The 27941-nt window shown below is 40.2% G+C and overlaps 1 protein-coding gene across 3 annotated transcripts in view; it reads right to left on the bottom strand.

Moving 5' to 3' along the window:
• The window catches only part of vwc2l (von Willebrand factor C domain containing 2 like), a 44275-nt gene extending 20528 nt beyond the window's left edge, over nucleotides 1–23747 (bottom strand). For 2 of the 3 annotated variants that reach the window (XR_010915137.1, XM_067515220.1), the window contains exons 1-3: nucleotides 22404–23747; nucleotides 21099–21594; nucleotides 9918–10047 (exon numbers count right to left, since the gene is read on the bottom strand). Coding sequence is in view for 2 of the 3 variants with exons in the window: in XM_067515220.1 (XP_067371321.1) it covers nucleotides 9918–10047; nucleotides 21099–21506 (538 nt within the window). In the remaining variant the exon portion in view is untranslated. Of the gene's footprint in view, nucleotides 1–1133; nucleotides 5243–9917; nucleotides 10048–21098; nucleotides 21595–22403 lie in introns of those variants that run through there. The other variant, XM_067515217.1, reaches the window with a different exon arrangement.
• Nucleotides 23748–27941: the final 4194 nt, after the last annotated feature.

The following is a 27941-nucleotide window of genomic DNA, read 5'->3' on the forward strand; positions in this document are numbered from 1 at the left end:
TTTGGAAGAAAATGTGGCTCAGCTGAAGATTTGCTCTCCAGCGTCCTCTAACTCCAATTGAATTTCACCTCACATTCTGCCCTAACCACACATTCAGGTACCAAGACATGGTGTGCTTTACACTGTAAGACCTGCACATTTTTCACAACAAAATCGTGTGCTTTCACGTGATCTTGTGTGAATCGTGTGTGTGTGCACAATCTCGAATGAGTGAAGGACATAAAAAAAAAGAAACCCACAGCCGCTTTTGCCGAATCATACTTTTTTTAAGTCTATTTAACAAAATAGTGTTTGTCTCGATGAATAATACACATTTTCTTATTTTTAAGTCTTTTTGTTTGTTTGTTTTTTACTCCACCTCAGATTTCAGAATACACATATGTTTGAAGATATTTACATATGAACAACAAAAGGAGCACCAAGGGTTGTCTGACCTTTTAAAATGTGGACCCTTTGTTTTTTTTTGTACAGTTTAGAGTGAAGCTGTGTGAGCATGTATTCACATACAATCAAATATACTCATAATTTTAAACATAAAATTCAAATTTTATATTGGAGCACATTTGTCTGCTGTATGAACAGACCCTTGGTGCCCCAACACCTAATACAATTCTTTGTATAATAAGTGTTTCTCTCCTCCTATTCCAAATAGTACTCTGTTGGTTTTCAGGCACACTTTATGTAACAGTTTTGTTGCTGAAAAAAAACAAAAGAGAAAAAAATCTTTCATAGTTTCCAGCTACAGTAAATCGGTGTCTCGTGGAAAGGACGAATGGTTTACCTTTACAAAATGCCCATGTACAAGCCTGCGGTTTGAATGATGGGAGGACAGATCAGGTCATTTAAATCGACTATCACAGACAGACATGAAGACTCAAGTTTCTTGGCAGAAAATGAACAGACTGTGCTGCTGATTTGTCCTTGAAACTGTGCAGCTTTATGTATTTGCAAGGAGAAATGTAATTGCCCCTGGTTTGCCCAGACAGAGGCTCCCGCTGAGTTGCGTGTAGTGGAAGCATGCTGCATAAATGCCTCTTCTGCTTTTAAAATACAGCCCATTGTCTCAAGTGTATCTTAAGCCATGTGGACCCAAACTCATTATGTCTAGTTCTTAAAGGGAATAGTAAAAGTAGTTTTCATGACAGCTGTTTAAAGAGTCTACCTATTTTTAATGACGTTTATTAATGAATTTAGGCTCTGAATATTTAATTTCCTTTTTTTTTTTGTTGTTGTTTTTTTGTCTTATTTCATTCTATTAGCATCCTGGTTCACAACTCTTGTGGAGGTATAGTTGATCATGATCTTGCCCCCACGCCACCTCCAAACGGGAAAATTAGTTGCAGTGTCACAAGGATGGTGTTGCCTGGATATTTCTACATTATGTCTGCTGCCTATCTATTACTTTCTATGAGAAACGCTAATTTTACTCCCATCTGTGCATTTAAATCTGCATTTTTAGCTGTGACTGAACTGCCCTTTCCATGTCGTCCTACTATTTCAGCCTGCTGATTGTTTATGGGATATTAGGGGAGAGCAATAATTAGTTTTTGGGCAATGCCTACCAGTAAACGATTGCACAGAGGAGTCCGAACAAAGAAGCACTTAAAGCAGTCTGGGCCGTTCGTACAGCATGAAAGCTAAAGGCCATGCTTTGTGAATCTTATCTGGAACATTAGCACTAAGGCATCAGTGGTGGCGGCAGTGCCTCTGAGCCCTGTCAACTGGCACGCTTACTTCAGTTTCCCACTGTTGCTACCCAATAAAGTTATTTTAATAAGTTTTTTGGGATACATGTAGAGGTTGAATAATCAAATGACATTTAGAATAATAAAGATGAATGGAGCCCCTTTATTAATCCTGAAAAGACTTGTGCACCACGTCTGTGATTGATAAACCATAGATGTCAGTTTTGTTTTATGAGTCTGCAGACTTCAGGCCAGATAGATGAGGTATGTCGTTTCACACTGAAAGACACTAAATCACTGTAGCTTAATGATGAAATGGATCCAATCTCCATTGTTGCACCTAAGATTGAGCTCCACCCACTTACTTTTAGTTCTGCGATTCCTCCACCACCCATGTGCTGCAGCTTAAAAATATGTAGCAGACTTTGCAGACTGTAAGATTCTTTTAGAAATTAGTTTGTGTGCCTTTTAAGGTAATATACTGTATCCCTTTAGCCATTGGTCTTTATCCTATGTTCATTTCTTTCTCATTACAAAGTGCTGGGAGATGCTATTAAGCAACCCATCCATCATCGCTCAGGAATGGGGTATAAAAGGTTAACAGGAACTGATTTTGTGGAAATGGAAAAAATTCTAGTGATAAATGGCACAGGCTTACTGGAATTCACCTTTGAATTAATGACTAGTATTTATCATCTGGCAAACATCATGTTTTGGGCTCTGGTTCAGTATTTTTTTCCTCTCGTATTGGGCCACTCGAGGACCACTCTGGTCTGGGAAAATATCAAGGCAATACATTAGCTTGTCTCTGTGTTAAAGTCCTGGCTGTAGCCACACCATATTGGGTAAGCTTTTCAAACATTGGGGAGGGGTGGAACTGAAAATCTGTTGCATAATCTAATGGGAAAGTGGGAGCAGTGGGATAATGTAACCAATTTGTCTCTTAACAAGCCTTATAGTTTTAAGTGCTTCACTGGGTGCAGATCAACACACTGTGCCTATGAGATTGTGTACAAGTAGCGTGCTTCTGTAGACGATGTGTATGCTGCCTAAAAGCATTTAGACATATGCAGATTTCCCCTTTTTGTCTGCTGGTTCTTGTTTAATGTACCCAGCATGCAAGCTGCAGCAGCGCCAAGCACCCAGCTGGATGATTTATCACGGAATACTCCTTGATTAAGGAAAATTAAAGCAGGCTGCTCTTGGCTCGCTAATTGCTTTGATAACAAGTTCAAGCAGTTAGTGGGAATATTTTGGAGGATATGGACCTCTGAGAGAAAACAATAACAACAATTAAGCCAGAAGGGGATGTCCAAAGTTGTTGTTATGATACAGTACTGCAGAATTTTGAAGACTTTTAAAAATGACTTTGTTGCTACCACGTCTTTCCGTTCATTTTACAGTACTGTCTCTACTGCTACTATATGGAGACATGTCTCAAACCAGTATGATGGTCAATTAAATCAGCCTTTTAGGGTTTTATAGTAGTTTATAAAACTGAGAGTAGCATCCTCTAAGTGTTAATGGTGAGTTCCTGCCATAGCAATAAAACATTTTATGACGACCAAACACACAAACATTTATGTGTGATGTGCATTTTGTAAACAAGCTCTTAGAGTGAAAGTTTAAAACTCAAACACATTTGCAGTGCTTTCACTGGCGTCAGTCTTCGTATGACAACAAAAGCGCAGGTTAGTGTGCTTACTCGTTTTCCCACTGTTGGAATTTTACAACACCTGCGTGATTGTGACAGACGTACGACAAGCAGATGACATACAGCGGCAAGAAAGTAGGTGGACCCCAGGAAGAGTAATTGCTACCTTGGTAGTGGCTAGTAGGATCCAAATAAATACATTTCTTTTAAGATATGGTCAGAACATAAAGTTAAAACTATGATTCAATACAATTTGTTTTAACTAATAACAGAAATTGTATTGTTCTCCTATATATTAAATACATCATCCCATCATTCACAGTGCGGTCAGGAAGAAGTATGTGAACCCTTAGACTAATGTAACCATAATCTAACTGAAGTCAAGATTTAGGAAAACCACAGTCCAATAAATGTAAGCAGATTGGAGGGTAGAGCGACTTTGACTTATAAAAACAATCAAACATTTTGAGTTTACAGTCTACAAGAAGCATCTGCCGAAGTGAATCATGCCTTGGTAAAAGAGATCTCAGAAGACTTAACGTCAAGAATTGTTGCTTTGCATAATGCTGGAAAGGGTTTCGAAGTCAGGGTTTAGGTATGGAGATCAGGCTCCAGAATCCCTGGAGCCTGATCTCTGTACGCAAATCATAGTGCATGGTCCAGGGCAGGACATAAAAGATGCTGCTGCTATAAAAAAAAGTAAACCGTAAGCTAATGCCTGTAGTCAAGGAGCACCTTAACACTCTATAACATTAAGGGGAAAATGTTTTGTGAGCTGTTTGAATAGTATGAGATAATGTTCAGCACTAGTCTGCTTATGAAATGAAAACATCTTCTTAAAGGTCACTAATGGACGAGGAAGCATCGTGATCTACGGCTGCTTTGTTGCCTCTAGCGCCTGGCCAGCTCGTCATCACTGAGGGTTTATCAGGTTTATTATGATAACTTACAGCATGATGTGAAGGTGGTTGTGCGCCAGATGAAACGTAGTAGAAGTCGGGTGAGGCATCGGGACAATGACACTAAACAGGTAACTAAATATAGTAAAGAATGAAACAAAGAACAAGCACTTTTTTTGGGCGGGGGGGGGCAACAGAGCTTTTTTGAAATGACCTTAAGAGAATGGATGAGTTAAAAAGAATTCTTAAAGTATGGATTGTCCAGATTTCCTCAGCTATGAAAGTGCTCTGAGTTTGAGTTTATTGCTGCTAAAGGAGGTTGAGCAGTTATTAACCCTAATGGATCACCTTCATCCTTCCACCAGCACTGTGATTCTTAAATGGGCAGGTTCAGTAAAAGTCTTTAAAGCTATAATTGTGATTAACCTGTTTGTAATGACAATTTAAAGAAACATTTTATAAGGATTTCATGCAGTGAACCAAGGAATTCCAAAGGTTTCACATACTTTTTATGCCACCGTGGATACAGAAATCAACATGAGCAATTCAACACCGCCAATGGTTAGGAAAGAGTTTAGGGAGCTTAGAAACTTTGTGTGAGAGCAGCAAGTCAAGCAAGTCAACTTCAGAAAATAGATGATTAAAACTGGAGGGTGAAAACAGCCACGAGACCAGTTCTGTCCCCTTCTCACTGGCTTCATTTCTATTTGTGTGAAGCTTGTAAGAGCATCTCCACAACACTATGCTGTCTCACGTTGCTTGGGAATTGTGCTCCTGCCCTGTCAATCATACAAAATGGTGCAGTAGGCAGGGCCTCGCCTGAGCTTTTCCACCATCCCTGATGGAGTCTCTCTATGACAACGACTGGCCATTGAGGCACTCCCGCCGCAAGCACTGCGCCGGCTTCCACCAGTCTCCGTTGTGGCAGCGGCAGATGGTGCAGTCGTCCACCTTCACTTCGATTCCGGCTGGGATGATCGTTGTTCCAGCAAAGCAATTTGGACCTGCCGCATGGGAAGAGAGGAAAGGAATAGAAAGACAGGAAACAAGGAATGAGAACGACAAGAAATGGATGTGACTCTCCTGAGAGCTTCTCTTTTCTGAGGGGTGGTGGAGTGATGCAGAGAGCTGCAGGGAGTTCGGGGAGTCAGAGCAGACGTACAGATCTTTTCACGGGCATGCACCGATGGGCTTGTTTTTGCAACACTAAAGCGCTTTTGTTAGTCTCCCCTTCTCCCTTGACATGGAGCGCTTTGCATCCTAATGCGCCGCGAGCACAGAAGCCTGCCAGCCACTGGCTTGGCAGTACAGAGAGGCTGAAGTACAGAGAGAGACAGAGGGAGAGAGAGAGGAAGCTGCTTTGAGAAGGGCAGTGGGGAGGATGGTGTTAATCACTTCAGTCTGTATGAAAAGGCCAGAGAACTCTTTAGCAATTCCTTACACACACACACGCACACACACTTCCAAAACAATAAAGAACTTGGATTAATTTTGATGTCTGGTTTATCCTTAAAACACAGTAGGATTTACTTGCATGGATCGCCTGTTCTTGATAAGATTGCTTTAATTCTAAAATATGTTTGATTGTGTACCGCTGGAACACCTCATGCCCACGTATTTGATCTCAGCATATAGAAAGACAGATTAGCCTGGGTACATTTAAGGATCTGTGCTTGAGCAAGCCAGAAATGCTGAATCCTTTGGTACCTTTGTAGGAATGCAGTGTATTCACTATTGGTAAACACCACCTGAAATAATTTTATCTAATTTGTTTCTCCCTACCTCAGGGTGATGTGGGGCTGTATATCTTTTCCTCTAGACTGAAGAGACTGAAGGTGCCAGGAATTCGCCCCAGTTTTAATCATTTAAATGAAGCAATCAGCAGCTCAATTGGTGTGACGGTGACTTTGGATGGCTCTCAGCATTCAGCTCTGTAAAACCTGCCAGATTCAAGACTCCTCTATGAGTAGTCGTAAAAATCTCATATGTCTCGTAACTCTTGAAGACACAGTAGCTTTCACAGCTAATATTCATGGACATTTTAGTGCCCCGCTGAGTTTGATTTAGCACAGGCCAACTCAATGCTAGCAGTGTAAATCTGAAACAGCATTGTAAGTTGACAGAGAGGTCATTTACACAGGTACTACTGGAGACACCGGTGACTACATGCACATCTGCACAATCACCAGACTAACTGCCAATAATTTGATATTTTACAAAAGAAAATGCTCAAGTGTGAACTGGCTTCACTTTCAGAAAAAATGTTTTGTTTCTCCTTAACTGCCCAGAGACAAAGTTGTGGTTCTCGTTTCTGCCTCATTTTAGTTTTCTGTCTGATTCTTTTCTGTTTCTGATGAATCTCACCTAAAATCATGGACTCATCACTGGACTCATCCTTTGAGATATAAGGGAGATGGCTCCTTTTGAGGAAAACACTCAAACAGTGCGACTCTATATACAGCAGCCCTGCAATAAATCCTTCCATTTATGAGGACTACAATGCCCAGTTGCAGTTTCTCTTTTACTTTATAGAAGAAAATTGCTATTTTGTTTTCTCAAAAGGAGAAAAAAATGAGCCATCTGCTTTGTCTCGCCTATTTCTCCCATTGGATTTTATGGGAAACAACAGAAACATATCATAAAACAGAAACTATAATGAGGCTAAAATGAAAATCAGAGTGTCATGGTTTACGAGAACACTTGCTGTACACAGAACAGAGTTTGTGTTGATGTCCTAAGTATCACGAGTTCTTTTATTACTAATACACTACTATCAAACTCTCTTGTGTTGTGAAACAGAACTGTTCATGTGATTCTACAACTACTACTCCTCTTACTTAACCTTACCCAAGGGTTTTAGCAGAAAGGTTAATTTGATTAGCAACTTTTGCATCAGTTGTTCAAATGCTTTCATTTCCTCGAGTAAATATAAGGTGCACAAGGCCATAAATATCCCTGTGACAGTGCCCACGGAATCTGATGAGTACCTACTATTCCCATCCTTTGCCTCAGCCTAGATGAGTCCCAGGCTTTATACGGACCTGATAAAAGCCCTTTGATCTAAGCTTAGAGGAGACACTGAGGGAGCCTGCCAAGCCTTAACTTTCATTGATCTGCCTCTGGACAGCTGGCACAGGTTGCAGGACAAACTCAGTAGAGGTTGATGAGGGAAGAGGGTCACTGGTGCTTCTGCCAAGTGTGATTGTTTATAGCTAGATAGACTGGGAGCCAGAAGGACACTGTTACAGCTACCTGTCATCACTCGAAGGACACACGGTTACCTGTCTGAGCCTGTGATCAATATTTAGTCGATAAAATTAAAAGAAGTCAGAAAATGTTTGTCCTCTGTCAAAACTGTCTCAGCACATCATACTTTCCCCGACTACAGATTAAGGAGCGAATGCATATTAAGATTCATTACAGTCTACTTGGCTCGAGTATGATCTTTGCCTAAAGGTAAGAAATGCTTTCATTTAAATCCACCTGTCAAAACCCTGTTATTTAGAAACTACAGCCTATCCACAGAACACGTCAATCTGGATATCTTGCCCAAATATAGTCAGCTCAATGGCAGTGCTACTCAATGATATGTCTGTCAAAAAAATCACAATGACAGCCTCCTGACTGATAAGATGTGGCAGATCTATAAATGGTTTAATCCTATTTTATGGAGAAGACACCACCCATTTTTAGACTACATGTTATTATCATTTTCCTCAAGATAATTATATAATTACATACAACCCCTGATGCATTTACAGTATGAAATCCACGATAACGATGAGCTGAATCAGTCGGATTCAGAGAATGTGGAGCTCAGAGATAAGCACTCCCACTGGCTGACTATTCCATTGTGCTGCCTTCTGCTCGGTGCTGCTGTTTTCAGGGAGGAACACCAAGAACCGCGTCTGATACAAAGCTGCAAAACTGACAGCTGTGACAAAAGGTTGGCAGCTACAAACACTGATTTGGCGATTCGCAGGTTACAAGACACACGAGGGTTATAACTTTGCTTATTTAGTTGAAGTTACTGTAGGACCTGCCTTAATTCAAACACTGTATTTATTTCCCAACTTTAATTGGCCCTATTTTGACCCAAATATCCAGACATAGTTGAACCTCCTCATTAGCACAACAGTGATTATTTAGCATGTGCAAAACGTTCATCTCCTAGCAGTGAGGCCTATTGCATGTCATTGGCTTTGAAGTGTAAAAAAGCCCAAATACTTTCTTTTACCTATCTCAGAACGAGTGGGTACGGTCAGACCTTTTACCTGTGCTGGAACAGTGAAAACAAGGTGCAGAGTGTACTGATGAACGTCCTACACAGCAAAGCGACTCTGCTGATGCAACAGACCTTTCAACTGTGAGTCAGATGTGAGTGTAACATAAGCTGCATTCATATTACACACTGGGGTCGCCCAAATTTTTTTGCCTCAAAGTGAATCAGACACTTTCAGCTCCTAAGTAAAAAAATAAAATGTATTGTTCTTTTCCCACTCATTGCATATCAGACTCCAGCATGTACGTATTTACTGCCACCTTTGTCCTTTGGCCAGAAATTTGAGCTAATAGCATTTCTTCTTCTTGTCCTCCCCTCACAGCCCTCAGCCATCCACTCCCACGGAGACCCTGACCAGGCACCCTTGGGGAGCCCAGAAACAGCAGGCCTACCCTGAAATGCCAAGGGTGTCACTGTGTCCTGTCAGCCTGGATTAGTGCTCTTCTAGCAGCTTCTACAGCCTTGTTAGTGTGGGTGTGTTTTGTGTGTATGTGTTGAAATCAAAGAAAGAAAGAAAATTCGACTAAGTGTGAATGAAAATGTGGCTAGTTGCAGTGAAATTGCCAAACAGCATCTGTCTCAAATAAAATTCCTTCTCTTCACATTTATAGGTCAACTGCTGCTTGACAGAAAAGGATATTTCAGGAAACTACAATACCCATAAATAGTCTCTCCATTTTTAGAGTGGGGTGCTACATAATCAGAAGACTAAATGCAATAACAATCAGTTCCAATCACGAGCGCAACCTTGTTGTTCTCATTTGAGTAGAGAAAAACTTTTTTTGCAGGCTCTTTAAGCTCACTAATTAAATGTGAGTTTTTTTAAAACAACACAATTAAAAGTCAGACAAAGCAACATTCTTTTGTCTGTGCTCTTAATTTTGTCCCACGGGCGCCATTTGCTGTGGATCATTCCAGCAAAGATCACATTGCGGACCACCAACAGTTACTGTACTTTAGTCATAAAGCTCGATCTGTCCCTCAGGATTGGTGCTGGCAAAGGGAACTCTCCCACCTTGCCCTGTAAATAGCCAATGAACCATTGAAATCCTATAATTCTAATTTAGGGATTGGCTCTGTGTGACAAGGGCATCAGGGCAGTGGGAGATAAAAGGCTCTCTGAGGACACATTTGTCCCTCATACCATGCCTTTAATCAATGGGCTAATGTTTACTCTGCTTCGTGTGTCATTTATAATTAAAACTAGTACTGCTCATTAGTGTCCAATGGGCCCAAGGTAATAATTTTAATTCATAAAACATCAATTACATCCTCATCCTCTAAAGGCGCAGCCATCAAATGGCAATGCCACAGATAAACTTGCCGTCACCGGTTTAATGAAAATTTAATGACTTCTGAGGAGTGTGTGTTGCATTCCAGAGGAGATGAGTATTTACCATTTTTACAGATGGGGCAGCATTGCTCCGGCTCGTACACTGGGTTGACACACTCTGGGACGGCGCAGTCGGACACCACACAGTGTACCTCGTTATTTGGTTCACAGCGGCACCATTCACAGGGTGACGGCTGGGGACAGAAGGGTGAAGAAAAACAGGGAACACGTTAGATGATTCATTCGGTTTCACCTTTATGAGTGTGTGTGTGTGCTCTGATGACTAATACTGGTCACTTGAAGAGACAACATGATTCTTTTGGCGTATTTGCTGAAAATTTCTGATTAAAAATGTTACATGCATCTCAGGCCATCTTGAAAAACAAAGAAAAGTTATTAAATTATTCACAAACCGTGCTTCATTAGGCTTTTTTTCTTTCTCGCTTATTAAAACAGCGCATGTAGCTGATGTTGAATAAAATTACTAGAAATAACTAATAAGGGCGTCTGTAAAATGATGTTTGTGATATTTAGCATTTTGCTGCATTCTGCTGCGGCCTGCCTCAGGAAACAGTTCAGAGGCTCATCTTACCACCTCTGCAACATGTAAATCAGCGCTATGCAGTTCTCTTTGCTACTGCCTCTTACTTGACTCTATCTTTACAGTCCCTTGACCGGAAAATAAACTGTAATGCAATTACATGGAGTGGAAAAATACAAACTGTTTCCAAATAACAAAAGGTCAGCTGCTCATCATATTAGATTTTCTTCATGGTCATCACTGTGAAAAGTCCTTTAAGGGCCTCTCTGCACTGGAGCTGCTCTCCCTAAAAACCAGTAATCTGCACTAGCCTTGGAGGGTATACATTTATTTAAAGTATACAATTTTAATAAATAATGTTTTGTGTAGATACTGTAGGGCAATGTATGTGGACATCTGCAACTACAACCACATTTTTCAGATGGACCACAATAAATGTGGATATTGATCTGAAGAATTAGAAGTCTAAAACTTCACAAATTGATACAACTGGCATTTTAATGCATATCAGCTTCATATCAGAATCAACTACTTTGTGAGTGAGTAGCAATGAGGTGTCACAAAGTGTCCTTTATTTGTGGCTATAGAATGTTGGTATCTACGGCAGAGCCCTACATCTTTTAGTTCAGTGGGCTTGTTTGCTTTTTGCTGACAGCTAAATGAGATGAGTGATGCCACTCTCATCAAATATCTTATATATAAATATCAAATATCTTAGCTTATCATAAAGACTGGAAACACAGGAGAAACAGCTAACCTGACTCTACCCGCATTATAGGCTCAGTAATTAACACTTTGTTCCTTGTTTGTTTAGTTGCTAGGTAACAAGAAGGAGTTACTGGCCCTATCCAAAAAAATTAAACATCTCCAACGTCTAACCATTAAAAGGAAATCGCTATTTTGCACTTTGGTTTTTCTGTAATCCAGCACACAAAATACTGTATACTGTAATGTTCTGGTGCTAAGAGGCAGACTTTGTTACCTGTGGGTAGAGGCAGACTAACAGTCTTTATGTTAAATGAAGCTAACTTGCTGCTGGCTGCAGCTTCAAATTTGTCAAATTTTGCAATGTCAACTATTCCTTTAAATGTTAAACATGATTTTTTTTTCTTCATGCCATCTACTTTTCCATCTGTATTAGTTCCAGTAGGAGTATTGCTGCTGCAACAACAACATTTCCACAGTTCATAATCCAGTTCTGTGTAGAGGTAAGTGAAAGGGCTGTGGTAATACTGTATGCTTCAATGTGACTTTTATCAACCTGTTTTGCCGGGATGCATAAAGTGACACAAAATTGGAATTGGACGGGCTTGTATATTTATTGGAATTTATGGGAGTCTGGAAGCACTGCAGCCACAAATGGAGTATGAGCAACATTAGAGATGAGGATGGGTAAACAGCACAGAGGATAGTAAATGCACATCCCATTTTCGGATTGTAATCCTGAACTTAAATCAGACTTTATGTAGAAAAAGATGTTAAAATGAAATGTTTCACCCCACTATTGGTGTTTCTGTCCTTGATTTAAAAAAAAAAAAAAAGTTTACGCTTTTTTAAAAGTTGTCCTTTGATAAAGAAAACTGTGTGGTGGGATTAAAATTTGAACGTGAAGCAGATGCTACATCTATAAAGTATTAGTGTCGGTTGGGAAAGAGCCACGAGTTTGTTACAGGAAATACATAAATGCAGCAGCTGCAGGGTCAGCAGTGAAGCATTGGGGCTCTGTATGTTGCATGCAGTACAATCTGGTTTGTGGTGTTTTTGCAACAAGATTATGATTCAGGTTTATCCAATATTGGTCTTGGGAAAAGTAGATATGACTCTTTTAGTTTTACCTTGGCCCATATACAAAGAAAGTACACCTTACCTAACATGACAGAACCAGCAGCAGGAAACCAGGTTCAGTCAACACAGAAAACACAGTATTAATGATAGTGTTAGGTTTCCCCTATGTATTACAGAAGGAATGACAGTATTTCTAAAACATCTTATTGAAGAGCACCACAGATTATTTACTTTTCTATATCCTCAAAATTATTAAATTCCAAAGCATCATTTTATGATTCGATATCCTGAATGCATTTGTCAAATTGGGCCTTCAGTACATGATTGGAGTAAGAGGTAGTAAGAGTAAGAGTAAGTAGTAAGAAGCATTAAAAAGCTTTAAGAATATAACTAAGAAAGACCAAACAGCTGTGGTCTACCACTGGGAATCAGTGACTGCCATTAGTATTGAGTCTGGGCCTGTCAAATCCAAAATACTGTCTGATGTTGAAAATGGTGAAGTGATTTCAAAACATTTTCAAATTGATATGTTAAGTGAAATAAGTGTCACGACTTGGGTTAAACATAATGCCTTGAATATCACACAGATCTTCTTGTTTACACAGATTTTGTCCATGAGTTGACAGTGTTTGGTAACATTGTTTCCATCTTTCTTGGAAATGATGTGGGGTTTTTTTTGCTACATTTGTAGAGCATTTTCATGCTTTTCATTTACATGGCCAAGTGAATATTGTCTCAGTGTTGTCATTAAATACGGGTTATGTCTGCCCAACATTGTCAAAATTAATGGGAGGCCTTTGCTAAAGGAAAATATATTCTTTTTCCATTGCAGTAAAAAAAAAAAGAATGTGAATGTGTCTCATTTGAGGAAGTGAGGCGACAGTAGTTTGCAATAATGAGCTGCATACTGTGTGTTTATCACAGCGTTTGAATGGAGATCCAAACTCAATCTGTGTGTTTTTATGCACATTAGCACCCTGAAGCCTCTTTCATGAAGGTGACTACAAAAGCAAAACTTATTGTAAATATATATATATATATATATATATATATATATATATATATATATATATATATATATATATATATATGTGTGTGTGTGTGTGTGTGTGTGTGTGTGTGTGTGTGTGTGTGTGTGTGTGTGTGTGTGTGTGTGTCTGTAGATGAACCTTACTGAGCTGAATTAAAATAAAGCTGTTTTACCAACCTGATGAGCTAATAAGATCAGACTCAAGTCTGGTCTACGAACTGCTCATTCATGGCTCTGAAGCAAATATCCAGGACATCAAGCACAGATCAAATCAAATCAAACAGATGCTGAAAACTGCTGTTGAATGTTTGTGAGTACAGAGCCGCACATACTAAATATATAATATACAGAGTGGAAGATCAAAGAAAAAACAAACAGATGAAGCAAAAAGGAACTTTGGGAGTGTTCTGTAGACAAGCAGTAGACACAAAGACTCACTAGCTCCTTTGCAAGCTAAGTTCGATGCATTGTTCTCTACCAGGTTCAGGTCCTGTGTGAGTATATTTCTGTGTGTCATTCAGTGTTGAATATTCATGTAACTTAAATCTGTACATGATCCAAAATACACTAAACATCTTTGACATCAAACATCATTTAAGCCCTCTGCTGTTTAATAGAATGTGTTTTAATTATATTTACATGACATTTAAAGGGAGAAAGAATGATGGAAATGCCATATACTTCCATAGTAAGTAGCTGTGGGCATGGTTCAAAGTTTTCTTTTGTAAATGTCCACAAATGGTCACATGTTACGTGCAACACTAATGGAGCCACCTTAGGGAAGGAATGGTATTAAATTCCCTCTTCATTCCCTATGAGAAAATGTCTCCGTGGTTTTAGTTGACAAACTCCGTCAGACAACATTATCAGGAGGCATTTGTCATTTCATGCAGGTTGACCAAACCTGCTACCTCTGTATTGTGATCAAGCAAGCAGCACCAAGCAACATCATCTCCTCCAGATGATCATCTGAAGGAGTTTTTTTTATTTTTTCAGCTAGAAGCCAGAGCATATTTGAATCGGGGGAAGGCAGAGGGAAGCCTGGTACCCTTCATTTACAGGAAATGGTATATACAGGAATGGTATGAAATTCAGTGAAGTCGCCCTTTAAAGGCAGAATGAGCTCAGTGGCTGGATTTGGCCAGACCTGCACTCATGTGAAAAATCTGAAAACCCTAAATTTTGTTGAAATGCTGTAATATGGAAAAGGTCATGCATTGGCATGCTTCTCATATTTATCACATATACAAAGATTCTGACTCTGTAGCATCTTTCAAGTGAATCCCAAAAGGACTAAGAAAAGACTCACTTTAAAAATGTGCATCCAACGTTTTGTGAGGGCAATGGTGCTACTGCTTCTTTTGGCAATGAAAAAAAAGCAACATTCCTCTCTTTCTCAGAGCCTTTACTTGGCAATGGATGGTTGAATAAATACCAGTTTGAAGTATCTAATTATGGGTAAAAGCACAGCACAAACATGAATTCACTGCAGAAGAAGGACAATTAGTTGAATAGACGGTAAGGATCCAGCTAACACCATTTCTGATTAATATTTGAACAGCTGCCAACTGTACATCTAGGAAATTATTTTTACAACATCACAATAGGAGCAATTACAGTTTCACAAGAATCTGCATCTGGCAAAAATACAGACACTGTTTCCCTTTTTCCCCCATAAGGCATATTACTATCTTTAGAGGATGGAGAGGGAGACAATTAGACATCATATAGTGGTCCTTAAAGTACACATTAGTCATGCATGACTAAATCTGCAAAACCTTTTATTTATATTTTCTCACAGATAGTGACTGCTGACAAATTGCAGAAATAAAATGAAGTTGAAAACAACATAAGAATAAACATATATTATTCATTTGGTTTGAAGCAATGCAGCCAATACTAAAATGTGAGCCAAACTGTGTTTGTTGTTTCTTCCTCACATTATTTTTCTTCTGTTCTATGTTTCTTGACAACCTCAATACAATGATAGTTTTTTTATGTGGATACATTTATTTATTTTACACGTACCACTTCATTCATGTGGTAATAATGTACAAACTAGAAGACTGGTTTATTTATTTTCCTACCATAAGGTAATAAAGCTCTTTCAAACTAAATCATTTTAAACCTGAAGTGTTGTTTTAACTATAGGTCAATCTGACAAATTGACTTTGAGGCTGCTCTAGTAGACATCTTCCAGTGCAGGTGCTTTACATGTAGATGTATATTAAAAATGTAATTTACAAAGAAAACTAGTCCTTGTATTTGGCTGTGACTGGAGTTTACAATGCATCCTCTTGTATGAGATCTACCATCAAGACGATCAGTCCTGCCTTAGCCCAGACTTACAAAAGGAAATGGAGCCCCCACACCAAATTTAGATATGAGGCAGATGTTTCAGCAGAGAAAGGTCTTCTGTTGCCCCTGTCTCATTGGTTGGGTATTATAGTGAAGTGGTCATTATGCTTTTCAGCCCGACTCCGAGAAAAAAGAAGATGGGGCAAGAACGCAATGAACAGTCAAGTAACCTTCAGGGGCAAATGGTTATGTAAAATACTTTGAGTCTGGACAACAGGGTCACTAAAAACTCACCCATGCAGATAATAGGCTTGATGGAATGGATTGACCATCTGCTGCAATCCATTTAAAACAATATTTTACCGCTGGTCAGGGAAAAAAGCAACATCAACATTGTTGATATTTGCACAGGGCGGCTTTAAGTGCACTTTCAAAGCCCAAAGGGACTGGTTGAAAAATTCTTATTGGCCTAATTGTTAGCACTTAATAATTTCTTCTAATAACTAGGACCCTTGATGCTGGCAAATTGGATATGAAAATCAATTTGAACAATCATTTTTATAGCTTTTATGGCTGTTTTGTCTCTAAGGTGTCAGTGCTGAAAAGCGGAGTTACTAATTACTGTTATGTGTGATGAGTAATGTGTGTGTGTGTGTGTGTTTTAGATTCACTGTTGTGATTGTCTGCACATGTGGTTTCACATTACATTTCTATAATGATTTTAATCTGATTTTTGCAAAGATTTTTGTTGTATTAAGAGAACAATCGAAAGTTACAACAACAGCCAGATTTTAAAAATAGTCTATCATTTATACTTTTTATAACTGCAGAATGGTCAAAAGCAATGTGTTCTCTGTGGGGAAACTGCCTCATCAGTTAAACCCTACTCAGTAGTAGGCCCTAACTGCACCGCTGTGGATAGATTAGCAATGGCCTTGTGGTGATTTGAGGAAAGGTAAATAGAATTGAAGTATTAATGCTGCATTTTTAGCAGTAATATTTCTTGCAAATTGATCATTCAGAATTACCTGTTGCAAATAGGAAATAATTTCAAGGTAGCCTGGCGGCTGGAATTTACTGTAAGTATCCTTCCCCTTCATAAACTTTACATCCCTTCCCTTAAAGGGAATCGGGGGAGCCACGAACACAATGGGTCACATTCAAGTTCACATCTTATCCCTAGCCTGAAGATCTGGGACCTGAATTCACCTTGATTGTAGCTGCACTGAGGCCAGAGGCATCCCGGCAGCCATAATGGGCAGACTGCTAAATTCTGGTTAAGTGGAATAACTCTCTTATATGGCAATAAAACTAAGGAATCACAAATTCAACCAATATCATCAGTAATAACACCTATCGTCAGTATTAAATACTACGTTACTTAAAGTTAATACATAAGTGTGCATACGATGGTTCAGGGAAATGCACCTTTGACTTTGTCAGGATGCTGATGCACAAGCTTTACAAGCATTAGATTCCACAAATGACAGGCATTGGACTGCAGTCAGTTGTTTTGTGTTGAATGGATGACATTTCCCATTTGCCTGACAACAACTGTATACTCTGTTCACATGGGACTTAATGACTGGGCTTTGCATGATGGGAATTTTTGGCATAATGAAAATGGGCAATTATTCAATTTGCCATTCATACTCAAACATCTGAGATGTAGTGACTTGTGTTATCGTTCTGTCCATCATCTGCTACTGAATATACTGTAAATGCAAATGTCTTCAGCATGCTGCATGATTACTGCAAAGGAAAGGCCAGTGAGGCCCACACCAAAGGTTAGCTGTCGGCATCTCTAAACAGCAGTCTGTATCCCTGGTCCTGATGGCCTTTGATTTCCTTGCACACTGCAGGGTTCACAGGCTTTCGTGGCCTCACTGAAGAGATCCAACCTTCATACTGAATGTGGAATACAACATTAAAGTTACTTGTGTGGTCTTACAAATGAGTGGGGGATTTTGCGGTACAAATGATTTTGTCTCTCCCTACTTCTGTCATGTCATTTTTTACCAAGATAATCAAAAGAACAAATGCATTATATTGTCTCTCCCTCGAGTAGGAACAAATGTCCTTTCCATTCCATGGCCTCCAGTCAAGGTTAGCATGACACTCAGCTGCACTACTGATGGACCTGATCTCACATCAAACTCAGATGCTTCCACGCAGCGGCCATTATAAAGTCTGAACTTGATGCTGTCTGACGTGCAAACGCACCAATCAGTACAGATTAAGTGCATAGGTCTTGATTGGTCTGATCGCCCACACCCCTTATTAACAGCAGCACTATGCCACTTTAATGCTGATGTGCAAAATTCAGGACTGCTACTAATAATTGTTTTATATTAGTCCCTAATTATTAGATTATTATTGAAAAAAGCATTGTTTGACATTTTTTCTATATTGATAACCTAAATTATTGAATAAATATCCCAAAAGTGTAATTAACTGATTCAAGCTAACATAAGGTCCTCTACTAGAGGCATACTAAAAAAACGAAATCATTAAGAGTATGGCTTTCTGTTCATCGAGCTGAAAATGCCTCAGGCAGATACTATATGCTAGTAAAATGTGCATGACCAAATAAACTATGTATCTATATCATAGTTCTATGGTTCTATAGATAGATAGAGAGATATTTGTTATACTTCTTTCCTCTGATTTCTCAAAAAATAAAAATGCTAGTCCCCCAGATAAACTGTGGCAGAATGGTTAATGGTGATGCTTGTCTACATCTTGTTTGGCTTAACGCACTGTGTGCCCCCCTGCCGGCTCCAATTTGGTTAAGTGACATGACATGCTAATATTCACAGCTGTGACATGTTCTAACATTTCCCAGCAGATGTTTCTTTGCCTTGCCTTGAAATCCCTATGAATCCAAACTGAAACAAGCATACTCCAAATATGTTTTTTTTTCTTTTAGAGCCTTGTATAGTGGATAAACAGATCATCAAGATACATACAGCATCTTTGTCTACTGTTTTGATGTAAAGCAGAAATTACATGTTATTCATTTAATTGGAATGTGGTTTTCAGGCAGGAGGAGCTGGGGTGAGGGGGACTCTTGTCTATTTGTTTTGTTTTTGTTTTTTTCAAATGTAAGTGATTCTCAGCATTTGCCTACAACAGGCAACCCGGGTTCTTGTTCCTAATATTATTTATAGTCAGTGTTTTGTTTAATATCCATACTAATTATCTTTTCAATAATTATTTTGAAATAATTATCTTCCCCTAACTTTAAAGCTTCACTAATCAATATTTCATATGAATAATCTGTTGGGTACAGTAAATGAAAGGGGCTGCTTGCAACACAACATTTATCACTGCAGGTACCCAAAGGCTCTGCAGAACATTTTAGCATCTTTCAGCTGTTTTAATTTTACAATGCACAATTTAATAATTTAACCTTTATTTATTGAGGTAGGATTCTCTGAAAGGGCACATCTGTTTTGCAGAAACACCCTGATCACATTCACACTGGAAAGTTGCCCAGTACAACCGCAAAACTGGCCTGTGGCCATTGAGTAGCTCCATTGGAGCAGTTGGGGTAAAGGAATCCACTGTAGTGGAGGAGACAATTCCTGCTTTTGGCTTTTCCATATTCCAGATTTTACCCTGTTGGTCCAAGGCAAGATTAAGAGATCACCAAGAAGTGGCTAACAATTTCTGCAGCATGGGGAGGATGGAATTGATGAGCTTCTGGTCACAAGGTAACCTCTTTAACTACCATACCAGCACTGCCCCAAGATCTCATCATCCTCTAAAGCTCCATCAGTCACATGGCCACGACCTGTGCAAAACCGAACAAAATGCCAGACAAATTAACAACTAGCTGGTGAACATGTGAATTTATTTAACAGCTGAAGATCAAAATATTTCCCCGCAGATCAAAACAAAGCTGAAAGAAAAGCTACAGTATGTTATTTTAGGTCTGATGCTTTGAGGAAATGTGTGAATACATACATGTATGTGAATCGTGTCAAAGTTTCATCTCCTGAAAATATGTAATATTTTATGTGAATAGTTTATATTTGGGTCAAACATGTTAAGATGTGCAAAAACCTGTTACTTAATGTGTATTCGGTCCATGATCCAGCAGGTTATGGACCTTTGTGGCAAAAGAAGACAGCAAGATTGCATGGAAGTCTTTGTACACCTACAGCAGAGTTTTGAAATTGTAGAGGAAACTGGTCATGCAATAACTGTATATAGAGGGTTTGTTTACTTATTCCCCCTTGCAAATAATAGCCACAATAGATATACATTTTCTACCTGTAACCTTACATTTACTACGTTATTGTTAAATCCCGAACAAGATGCATTTCGTATCAGTGAAAAACAAATAAGTGAGCCCACCATCACTCCTAAATGCTCTATATTCAAATCATGGGAGCACTCAAAAAACGTAATCATCCTTTCCACTCAGGGTTTGCAGCATTTGACCAAATAATAATAGATGTACTAACCCTGAATTCCTCAGACATGAACAAACGCCACAATGAACCATGAGCTATGCTGTTGTTGTGACTGCATTGTGTCTTATTACATTTGAATCACTTGCAGCCCCAATCCACTTGTGAGGAATTTGAATGAGGAGGTTTCCTCATGGGCAGCAACAGTTTAAACACAGACTGTAGTTGTCATGCTCATAGTGTCATTTCTAATCAGGCAGCACTGCCATACTCCATAACATCCATGGAGACACTGGTCTGAAACAGTGCTCCCTTTTCAGGAGACACAGGGAACCCTAATCTGCCAGCAATGAATCAGTGTCTTCAAATCAAAGCATTAAATCCTGTTATAAGCATCTGTCACTTTGGTAATGCTGGCTGAGTTTTCAGTTGATGGTGCAGGAAAGAAGGGGCGTTGACTTCATTCTGTGAAGTAGCTATCTTTATGCCTTTGAGCAATAAACACATTTTATTGCATTCTAAGAACAGATATAAACTCGGGCTAACTGAAATCCCGAAAAGCCTCACCACGGTTCACTGCAATGACTGGGTCATATTTTGCCATTTTAGAACCATAAATATAAAAAGAACATTCCTATCAACAAGTTTCAAAAGCAAAGTATAAGTATGGATGTTTGATGCAATCCCTGGTCTTTGTTCCTTATCGGACATAAAATGACATCACCATGACATGAGAAGCTGCTTTGTATTATTATTGCAGTATTCATCACTTGACATAAACATACAAGTCCAGTTAGGAGTGTGCTTGTGACTGTGCAGCAACAGCCATTTAAGAAGCATGTTTCAGTAGGATACATACTGGTTGGTTGTACACTGAGTGAATCTACCTGGATTAATAAAACGGACTATTCTGAGCATCGGTTTGGAAATTTTAGTCCACAACAAAAATGTGATGAGTTTTAATTTGTGTTAATTATCTTAAATAGCAGCAATTAGACTGGAGATTGTTACATAAATTCTATGTGCGGAAAAAGAAGTAGCATTCATAGTGGAAATGTGGATGGCATATCTTATGCCACAACTTAGGTTCCTCTTAGTTGACGCACCCTGACCCGAGACAAAAGAATTAAACTAAAGTTCTATAAACACTGGTTACAACAAGTCAGCTCTTACCTTGAATTCTTCCAGAATTTTATATGTTTTTCCTCGGTACTCGCAAAAATTTTTAACCTCCTTGCACTCGGGGCAACATCCATTGTGTTCCACTTTGGTGCACTTGGGATGAAGTTTTGGGCACTCGGGCTGGTCGCACACTGGCCCGTCCTCTGTGCACTCGCACGGACAGTTCGAGTGTCCCGGAAAGAACCGCTCTCCGAGTTTGTAGACGAAACCACTGTCATCCACGCATCCTTTACCCCGGTAGTCATCGAAGACGATGTTTTCAGCGGCGGTCCGCTCCGCCTCGTCTGCGGCGTAATCCTCGGGGTTACCCACCGTGGCCGGAGACACGGCGCTCAGGGCCAGGAGGAGGATGAAGGCGAGCGAGAGGAGAGGGCCCATCCTTCGCCTCAAAATCCACATTCAGCAAGATTGTGTGAATGTCATCTCTAAGCTCCTGGTATCCTCTCAGGATCCGTCCGTCCACTTCATCATCACTTATGGAAATAGGCTGCAGTGGAAAAAAATGAGAGATGATATGATGGAGGATAATTGTGCTGTTGTGGTTTTCCACATTCTGATAACCCAGTGAATACCATCTTCCTCATACTTTTTCATTTTTGCTTATAGGCCTATCTAGACTATTAATGGTCTAGCACCTGTTATTGGGATAATTTAAAATTCGGAGATATATTCTTAGAATTTATGCTTCTAACACAGCTCACTCAGCAGACTGATGTTACTCCTAAAAGCAAACATTTTTGATGTTGCTGTGTGTGTGTGTGTGTACGTGTGTGTGATTGGGGGGGGGGGAACACAGCAACAGCCAAGCGTCCAACAACAGGAGGAAAAGGTTAAAACATTCATTATCTGAAGTGGGTGGAGTGGGCTTCTTACCATATTCTTCCCCATTCAATAAAACCAAACCTATTACAGCCCATTAGCTACAATTGTACAATGTCAAACTCGAGAGCGACCAAAGACAACAGGTAGCTGTAATCTTTTTCAAATTCTCTCGAAGCCAATAATTATGCAAATCACAGTCTAACCACTGGATTTACAGCGACCTGTTCCTCCTTAATCAGCCATGTAACATGCAAATGTCCGTAGCCATTATTAAATGCGCAATGATTTAAGCCAAATACATAACCCCTTCGCAAGGGGAAAGCAGAGAACAAATCCGGGCACTTAAGCAAAATATAGCTGAAGGTAAGTCGTTCCTCTTGGCTTGGAAGCGTTTCAAAGTGCTACGTGTCTTGACAGATCAATTGACATGCCGGTGACAACAGGGATGTGAATGAAACGATAGGGCAAACTCACCGCGTCGAAATTGCTTGATATCCACTTAGTGGAAGCCAAGAAAAGCCCGACGCATAGAGGGCTACAGCAGATCACAGATAGTCGCTGAGCCTTTTGGAAACTTCACTTTATCCACACGGTAAAATTCACCAGGCTCAACAAAATAGAATAATCCTTCCCTGCAGTCGTGATGATGGGTTTAAAAGCAATTAAACACCAGCCGTTTGGAGATATGTTTCCCCCCTTCCAGTGCAAATGAAATGAAATCCACGTAAAAGTAGGTCTTCCTCATGATTATCCTCACCGGACTCTCCTTTCTGAGGCAATATGACAGTTCATGTCCAAAGACATGTGACGCGGAGAGAGAAAGAGAAATCGAAAAAAAAAACAGCTAGAAGAATCCTCTGTAGCGTTCCCTGAGTTAGGAGTCAATTCAATATTTCCCAGCGATGCAGGTGAATATGAAGCAGCCAGTCTTGTTGCACTAGATGGGCTTATGCAGCGTATACATCCAGCGGTTATTGGGAAAATAAAAAATCCAGATGGGCAGAAGTTTAGTATAGCAAATCAAAGCATTCGAGATTGAAGCCAATCAATATTTGATTTTCGTTTTCGGCAGAGGTTGCATTCATTCGTCAGCCTGCAAGACCGAGGAGGGTGCGCTCCGACTTTTAGCACCTTGGACAGCGACTATCTCCTGCGTCCTGCACTGAGCAGAGCAAAGTGGAGCGGAGCAGAGCAGAGCGGAGCGGAGCAGAGCGCCCCCCCGCCCCCCTCTGTAACCCACAGACAAAACACGGCTCACAGCCCACCACCATTCCGGTTGCTTCTCTGAAACCGGTGCTGCAAGAGTTCAAGGCTGGACATGAAGTCAAACGACGAAATAAGGGGTCAGTAGTCAGAGAGGTTCCCAGAGGAGCCGCGGGTAAATTAAGGAGGTAGGTTCGCTGTGTCAGGGGTGTGTGAGTGCCTTCTTGTGTTTGTCACCGGCTTCGCTTGTGTGCATGTGTGTGCGTGTGTGTGTTTGTCATCATCCGTCCGTGCGTGTGTTTGCATACGCGCACGCACGCGTGTCTGTTCGTGCCAGAGTGCCTTCACACATGACCTGCAGCGTCTTTCCCTGAGTCACTCATTATTTGCAGCACAGCTTTCAGAAGCCCATTTGTATTCTATGGTGCAACGCAAGAGAGGAGTCTGACTTCTCAGCCCCTACACCAACAGAAAAATACAGTATGGCTTTGCAGAGCAGCATCAGCTTTGTTTTACAGATGGTAGCCCGTAGGGGCCACTGCCTGACTACATTCAGCATGAGCACAGATGACTGAGACCCAAAAGACCTTCATTTAATTAATTATTCCCATGACGAATCATGCTCATCTTATCACGTCAACCTTATAGCCTGTCTTGTTCAACTACTATGTGTTCACAGTCTTAATCTGAGTAATGATTAAAACCAGCTATTTTAAAGAAGCTCTTTTGCTGCACCTGCCAGTCCCCAGGGTGACTCCGTCCAAAGCTAACTTGCATGAATTAATAAAAAATGCTTTTAAAATATGTTAACTGTATACATATGCATTTTTATATATTCTCGACCCTGCGTGCAAAAGGCAAAGCCACATGCGATTTCACTGCACTATTTTCTGCCTGGCTGAAAAACAGCCTAAAATATATTGATGTCGATTATAGTGTCATATACACTCAGATCTATATTCAGAGCATCCTTACATAACGCATATAGGCCATGAACATATAGGGGAAAACATTTGAGGGACATTTTATCCTCTGATGAAGTGAACTGAGATAAAAATCCCTTTATTCCACACATCCCACGAGATGGACATTAAGAGAAAATGTCAAATTAGAGAAAGACTTTAACGGCTTGAGCCAGCGAGGAAGTAGTTCAAAAAGGCCTGCAGCTTAACATCAAGAAAATGTCCTAAATATATCAAGTCTATATGCTCATTAATGCATGGGGACATTCTGGGACTCATTTGCTATGGATATGATTCTGGGCTGCAAACAGCCAGTCTCTTCTCTGTAACATTTCACAAGTAAATTTAGCATCAAGCTCACGCTTCGTGACATTCAACCTCCATAGCCAACACTCGATCTAAACAGCGGCTACTTCCCGTCAGCTACACTCCACTAGTTATATTCCCAATCCCAAAAGAACCTAAAGTCTCAGACATTTGACACATAATATGGACGTCATGCGTATTATTAGACTGAATAATATCTCATCTGAGAGCAGTGCCAAGTTGCTCAAGTTGTGAGACAGTACAGTCAGTGCCTCTGACAGGGATCATGCAGGGGTTAGTTATCTCTAAAAGATGGCAGGTGTTTGAAATGCAGATGCTGGCAAAGCTGCAATCACAACAAACCTGTGGCAATCAGGGGTTTGTCAGACTCCTGGTAGCATGTGCAGAGTGCCTAATTACTGTGTCAGCTGAAACACGGAGCAGGCAAACACACGGGGGCAAAGCTGAGGTTACACTGTTAACTTCTCGACTAAATACAGCATAAAGGAGGGCACAGCTGAATGACATGTTCATATGGTCTTTGCATTTCTCTTAATCAACTCTAACACCGACTGCTCTGCTATTACTGTTTCAAATCTACATTGGTCTTCATCAAGCTCCCTGCGTGGGCTGCACTTCCCACGTCACTAACAAGACTTAGTTTCTCTTTCTGACTTTGTTTCTCTGTCGGTTCGCACCACCTCCTCAAACAGACATGTTGTGTATCATATATTAGAAATTGGTTAATAAAACCAAACAATTATTTGTGGATTCTGAATACAGCGTGCACTACACTTGATCCTGAGCTATACACCACAACCCCACAACCCTCCCCAGTCTCTGTATAGAAACATCTTGGCTGTTGACCTAAATTCAAAGAAAAGTAACACTTGTGGTTTGTAAAGTCTCATCTTCCTCCTGTGCCTCACACCACCCTCCCCTATAGAGCCAGAACAAGTACATCGTTTATTAAATCTGACATTGCACTTGAGTAACGTTGGAGCCTAATGTGAGGTGTGTTGTCTAAGATGGTGGGCCAGCTACTCGAGTGCGCCATGGTCCATTAGGCCTTCGCTCTGGGTCACGAAAAACACGGAGTGGATGATATGAAACAACACCGGTTCTAAGAAAACGTACTAGAACAGCCACTTCTATTAACAGATTAGTCCTGTCCTACTTCTGTGCGCTGAAGTAGTCATGTTGCACGGACAACGCTCTCACACGCACTCATATGACAGTTTCCTGTGCCTACTAATAGAGATGTTTCCATTTGTGTTGTGATTGATGTGAGGCAAACAATTCCCAGCCCACAGGACTGGGTTCCAATTCAATCAGCTAATGGAAAGGGAGCTCTCCCCCCCCCCCCCCCCCCCCCCCTCCCGCCTACTCCTGCCTTTAACCACCTCCTTTTTCCTGCAACAATACATTACTAAGGCAGAGCCTGTACCAAATGTTATAATGGTTTAGCCATTAGGGCCACATTTATAGCCTGCTAGCAGGTCTGAGGCATTATATTTGGTCACAGCTATTCATGCTAGCTGAATAACAGAGAGGGAGAGCAGACTGAGCTAAAGCTAGTATTGAAAAGAGAAAGACTAGTTGGCGGTGGTGGGAGGGGTCAGGTGTAAAAAGAGTTTTGTGCAGGTGAAGCATTCATTTTCTCTCTTCCATGGCAATAGGGGTTGTGCTTAATAAAGTAAAAGGCTCGTGTTGATGTCTTTAGCCAGGAATCTCACATTTAACAGTGCAGCACTCACTAAATATTCCGTTCATGCCTTTAAATTAACACCAGAGTACTAGTACAATTTTACTGTGACAAATTTAATCCTTGGCTTGAGCTCCTACAATCCCCCCCTGATTTAACTGCGTAACAATGTGAATTCATGTCTTTCTGGCTGATCCACACACACTACTCTAAGAGAAAGTCCTGCTGATTCAGTTTTGAGCCAGTGAAGTTATTTAGTCTTCGTATCGGCACGTCATCTTGATTTTATAGATATTTTCACTGTAACTTTCCACATTGTTTTCCACATAGTAGGTGAAGTATTGTATCAATATAGAAAGAGACTGAACAATAAATAATTACATTAGTTGTGTCTTAATATAGTTTGATTTCTTGATCCCCAAGTGGCTAAATAAACAAAATATATCAGACATAATTTGTCAAAAAAATGATGCACAAAAAAGAGAATATTGCATTTTAGGATTTTATTGCTACATAATCATTCATTCATTAATTTAATCATGACTCTCTTATTGGGTCTTTATGATGTAAATATTCTTTACATGTGTTTGCATTTTTGGAAAATCGGTGCTCCAATATATGATGACTGGTGTCCTTGCAAGTAAGAGGAGTAGGCTTAAGCATAAATGCTGCTTTTTTTAATAACCATAACCTTAAAGCTACATAGCGGGAAACAAAGAGGGCAAACAGTGTGTGCTAAATGGTTACGGAAAGCAGGAAACAGTGTATTAACATCCAACTAGAAGCTCTTTTTTTAGTCTCTGCCCTGTGTGGATTCTGTGCCTATAAGCCTGCCTTCCAGAGAGTGCGTCTTATGGCCCCACACTGTTTCACTCCATCCAGTTTCCCCTATGGTCCTATAAACCACATTCTGCATTACATGGGACACTGACTCAGACATTCAGATAGACCTTCTAAAGCAAGGGGAAGGAGATTCATTGGCTTTTGGGGATGAGTCAGCTTGGTGGCAACAGTGAATAGGGAAGAAATCTGTGCACTGGTCTCAGTTTGCTGGTGGATCGTGGGTCTCCCTGTGATACTTATTATCCCAGCTGTGTGTAACGGTGCCCCTGTGGGTGCTGGCATTTTCCACCGAGTTAGAATAAGAGCTCTCTTCTCCTCCCATAGGGGACCTGTAGAGACTCTCTGATTCGCTTTCTCTAAGGGCTGATGATGCTTCAGCAGCTCCGGGGAGGTACTGAGCATTGAGACTGTGTCGCTGTGGTTGGATGCTTCTTAATGACTTTGCTGCTTTAGACATGCAAATGGAGCTGAAGTGGAAAGGAGGCCTGGAGGGACAATTTGGCATATTAATCAAATGCAATATACTGGATTTTACTGTGTAATATGTCACGATGTTGCACGAATGAATGAACTGAATACTCAACAACACCAGTGTGCATCATGAGTAATATGATTATGAGAGGTTTTCAACCTATGAAGCATTTCCATCACCTTAAACGTAAATAAATATTGTCCACAAAGGAAAATGTTACTGCAAACTTCTCAGATCTGCTCATTGATTCATTTAAACCTGACAGGACTTAAAGATATAGATCAACATTTTGGCATAAGCACTAGCCATGCAGTCCAATACAGCAGGCCTGCACTGAGTGAGGGAAGCGCTTTTCTTCTCTTACAAATTCAGACAAAAGAATAATGACAAAATGACAGGGGAAGGAGATTCTTGCCAGTGATTGCTAATAAACGTATTATTTGATTTCATTAAACAGGTCTTAGAATTCTGAGAATTTCACTGTGTAATATTCTAAACGTTTGACAGCTACTTTCACTTTG

This window comes from Channa argus, chromosome 9 (genome assembly GCF_033026475.1).
Source record: "Channa argus isolate prfri chromosome 9, Channa argus male v1.0, whole genome shotgun sequence".
Lineage (NCBI taxonomy): Eukaryota > Metazoa > Chordata > Actinopteri > Anabantiformes > Channidae > Channa > Channa argus.